At 50.0% G+C, this 4598-nt stretch overlaps 1 protein-coding gene across 1 annotated transcript; it reads left to right on the top strand.

Annotated features, from left to right (window-relative positions):
* Positions 1-541: 541 nt before the first annotated feature.
* On the top strand, positions 542-4057 carry LOC119564975 (the record flags this gene model as incomplete). The annotated part of the gene is given in 3 exon segments (XM_037888731.2): positions 542-1382; positions 2443-2715; positions 2945-4057. Coding segments are annotated over 3 exon segments (2227 nt in total), but the record flags the coding sequence as incomplete, so codon positions are not given.
* Positions 4058-4598: the final 541 nt, after the last annotated feature.

Here is a 4598-nt window from a genome sequence, read left to right as displayed (position 1 = left end):
GGTACAGTGCATGCCCCTAGAGTGCATTTTAGTAAATTGGAAGGTATTTGGATCAGATCCAATGACTAAGGGTAAATTGAAGCAATTTTGTACGGTTGACTGGCCTCAGTACCAATTAGAGGACCAGGAACAGTGGCCTCCCGGAGGATCACTAAATCATAATACAATCCTCCAGTTACTCCTGTTCTGTCAGCAAACGGGGAAGTGGAATGAGCATTCGTATGCTTACTTGTTTATGACCTTGTGGTCTCGTACTGATATTTTACAATGCTGTAATCTAACCCCGATTGGCCCGGTAGCAATTAATGTCAGTCCCCAGACCCCCACCCCAAATGTAATGGCAGATCCAGCGTCTCCTTCGGCCCCTACACGCACACAGAGTGAGGCTCCTTTGGCCCCTACACCCACACGGAGCGAGGCTCAGAGTAAGATTCCTAGTGAAGCTCATAGTGAGGTTCGGGCTCCATCTGCTGGATTATACCCCTTACTTACTGAGACTAAAATTGCTTGGAATGCAGCTGAGGGTAGACCAGCCCTAACCATGCAGGTCTATACTCATGCACCTTTTAATCCTATGGACCTGGCCGCTTTCAAAGCACAGGCTGGAGAATTTTCTATCAACCCCAGCAAGTTTGTATCGGTTTTTGAGGGATATCTTAGCAGTTACAAGCCAGACTGGGATGACTGTAATGTCCTTCTGCGAACATTATTGACTGAGGTTGAACGAGAACAGGTCATAGCTAAAGCAAGGGAGGAAGCAAAGAGGCGATATGACCAGGACTGTAACAATATCCCGACCCCAGATGATCAGGTTCCTATAAAGGATCCTAGGTGGGACCCAAATGACAATCAGGCTATGACCCACCTCACCTCCTATAAGGAGCTGCTACTGTATGGACTCCGTCATGCAGCTGTCAGACAGAATAATTGGACTGAACAATATAAGGTAGTGCAGGATCCAAAGGAAAGCCCTGGAGCCTTTTTACAGCGCATTCGAGACCCGATCCGACAGTATACCAATGCAGATCCTAATGATCCGCAAACTGAGGCAATTATTAAAGGAGTATTTACAAGCAGGGCAGCCCCCGACATTAAGAGAAAGCTACAGAAAAAGGAGGATTTGATGGGTATGACCATGGCACAGATTTTAGAAGCAGCAAATCGAGTGTATAGTTTAAGAGAAGTGGAGAAGGAGAAGAAGCAAGTGAGATTGATGGTAGCGGCGGTGCAGGCAGGCATGAAGGGAAGTGAACGAAAAGGAAGGGGCCGTGGACGCGGACGTCCAGGCCTGCGGGAGAGACGACTGGGGCGCAATCAGTGTGCCCTGTGTCGGCACGAGGGACATTGGAAGAATGAGTGCCCAAACAAGAAGGAAAGGGAGGGTACCTCTATGATGGTGATAGAAGAACAGGATTAGGGGTGTCAGAGGAGACGGATCATCCTACCCCCGGAACCCCGAGTAAAAATGCGGGTGGGAAATGAAGAAACAGATTTTTTAGTGGACTCTGGAGCGGCGCGAACTGCTTTAAATCAACCCCTTCAGTTGCCAGTAGCAGACTCCCTCACTGTGACAGGAGCCATAGGCAAAGATACCAAGTGCCTAGTGTATGCCCCAGCAGAATGTGCTTTGGGAAACAGAACCGTATCCCATAAGCTGGTATACCTCCCTGAATGCCCAACACCGTTGCTGGGACGGGACCTGCTGTGTCGCCTAGGTGCCACCCTGCATTTTACTCAAGATGAAATAACCCTTACCTTACCCCCTGAAAATGCATGGATTATGACCCTTGCAGTTGAACCCTCGGCTATGCAAGCCCCAGAATGGGACCAGTGGGAAGTTCAAGTGTATCCCCTTGTGTGGGCATCAGGGATCCCAGGAAAAGCTACTCACCAAACCCCCATTCATGTCCAGCTCATACCCGGTGCGGGTAAAGCAATAGCCAATCAAGAAGGAAGCCAGAGAGGGGTTACAGGAAACCATAGGTCAATTTCTAACGTACGGTATTCTCCGGGAATGTCAGTCAGCCTGGAACACTCCCATTTTACCCATACAGAAACCTGATGGCACGTACCGGCTGGTACAAGACCTAAGGGCAGTTAATGAACGGGTTAAGACTCTGCACCCTCTTGTCCCTAACCCGTATACCCTATTGGCTTCTATAGGGGGACAGTACACCCATTTTTCATTCTTGATTTAAAAGATGCTTTTTTTGCCATCCCAGTTGACACCTCAGCACAGGAGATTTTCTCCTTCGAATGGGAACAGAGTTAAAAAACAACTTTGCTGGACAGTGTTAGCCCAGGGGTTTAAAAATTCCCCCACCCTCTTTGGTCAGGCTCTGGCCAGAGACCTAGAGGAGTGGGATAATGAGGAAGCCCTCCTTTTGCAATTCGTAGATGATCTGTTAATTGCCACTGTGGGCTTAACTCCCTGCCTTAAAGCCACCGTGAGTCTCCTGAATTTTGTGGGACTCCGAGGATATCGGGTAGCACGAAGTAAGGCTCAGATTGCTGTCCTGCAGGTACAGTACCTCAGGTTCTACATACGGCAGGGGGAACGCCAGCTTTCAAATGAGAGGAAGGAAGCCATATGCCAAGTTCCTATCCTGAGTAATCGCAAGCGGCTCAGAGCATTTCTGGGGATGGCAGGCTTCTGTAGGATATGGATTCCAGAGTTTGGACTATGGGCTAGACCCCTGTACGACTGTGTAAAAGGACAGGTTTCAGAGTAACAGCCGTGTTAGTCTTTATTCGCAAAAAGAAAAGGAGGACTTGTGGCACCTTAGAGACTAACCAATTTATTTGAGCATGAGCTTTCGTGAGCTACAGCTCACTTCATCGGATGCATCCGATGAAGTGAGCTGTAGCTCACGAAAGCTCATGCTCAAATAAATTGGTTAGTCTGTAAGGTGCCACAAGTCCTCCTTTTCTTTTTGTGTAAAAGGAGCAGACCATGACCCCTTTCACTGGACCCCAGAGGCTGACAGGGCATTTCAAATCCTGAAAAGAAAGCTGATGGAAGCCCCGGCTCTAGGTCTGCCAGATCTCTCCAAGCCGTTTCAGTTGTATGTACATGAACGAAAGGGGGTGGCCCTGGGAGTACTCACACAGCTGCTAGGAGCATGGAAACGTCCGGTGGCATATTTTTCTAAACAACTGGACCAAGTAGCCAAGGGCTGGCCAGCGTGCCTGCAGGCAGTGGCAGCCACCGCCCTGACCCTGGCAGAAGCAGAGAAACTGACACTAGGGGGAACAATACAGGTTTTTACACCACACATGGTACGCGCTTTACTGGATGTTAAGGGCGGCCTCTGGCTCACACAAGCGCGTATGGCAAGATACCAAGCAAAGCTCTTAGAGAACCTTGAGGTCACACTGCATCCTTGTCCATCCAGCCTTAACCCTGCCACCCTCTTACCAGAAACTGAGAAACAGGAACATGACTGTTTGGAGATCATAGATGCCCAATATTCTAGCCGCCCGGGCTTGAAGGATGTGCCCCTCCCAAATGCAGATTATGAGTGGTACACTGATGGCAGCAGCATGGTGATAAATGGGCAAAGAAGGGCAGGTTATGCCATTGTGACCCTCCATGACACCATGGAAGCTGAAAGTTTGCCTGCTGGGACCTCTGCCCAGTTGGCTGAGCTAGTGGCCCTGACCTGTGCACTCGAACTGTCCTAAGGAAAACGGGTCAATATTTTCACTGATTCCAAATATGCTTTTGGTGTGCTGCATGCTCCTGCTGGCCTGTGGAAGCAGAGGAGAACGCTGACAGCCCAAGGCTCCCCAGTCAAGTACGGGCCCCAAATTCTCCGACTCCTAGAGGCCGTGCAACTCCCTTTGGAAGTGGCGGTGGTACACTGTAAGGCCCCTCAGAGGGAGGATCAAGATGTGACCAGGGGTAATGCCAGGGCAGATAGAGAGGCGAACCATGTTGCCACCCTGACATCCCCTCAGACTGAGAACACCTCTATGCGTGCCCTTATCCCATCAGTGGGGGAGCTCCCGACCCCTCAGTATTCTGGGGAGGAGAAACAGCTAACTTACAAACTCGGTCTCCAGGAAAAGGAGGGATGGCTTCATTCCCCGGAAGGGAAAGTCCTCTTACCAAAGGGCCTAATTCTGCCAGTATTACAGAAATTACATCAAACCACTCATGCTGGCAGGGAGGCACTTATCCAACTAATGGAAAAGTACTTTATAACCTCCAGACTCAGACCCCTGGCTGCCCAGGTACAGGCAGAACGCCTAGTCTGTCAAAAGAATAACCCCCGACCAGGGCACCCAGTACCACCAGCGGCCCTTGAACCCACTCCAGGCCCCGGACGGGTGTGGCAAATGGACTTTACTGAGTTTCCCCGGACCCAAGTGTTCAAGTATCTCCTTGTTATAGTGGATAGATTCAGCGGGTGGCCGGAAGCCTTTCCATGTTGCAATTGGACTGCAAGGACAGTGGCTCTCAAGTTTGTTAAGGAGATTATTCCTCGCTTTGGACTCCCCCGTGGATGGAATCTGACAATGGAACACACTTCACGTCAAAAATCGTCCAAAGCATCTCAGATGCCTTACAGATTCCCTGGAGACCGCAAGCCAGT

This window comes from Chelonia mydas, unplaced genomic scaffold (genome assembly GCF_015237465.2).
Source record: "Chelonia mydas isolate rCheMyd1 unplaced genomic scaffold, rCheMyd1.pri.v2 scaffold_120_arrow_ctg1, whole genome shotgun sequence".
Taxonomy (NCBI): domain Eukaryota; kingdom Metazoa; phylum Chordata; order Testudines; family Cheloniidae; genus Chelonia; species Chelonia mydas.
Note: the sequence above shows the minus strand (reverse complement) of the source record. Positions and strands in the feature narration are given on the sequence as shown.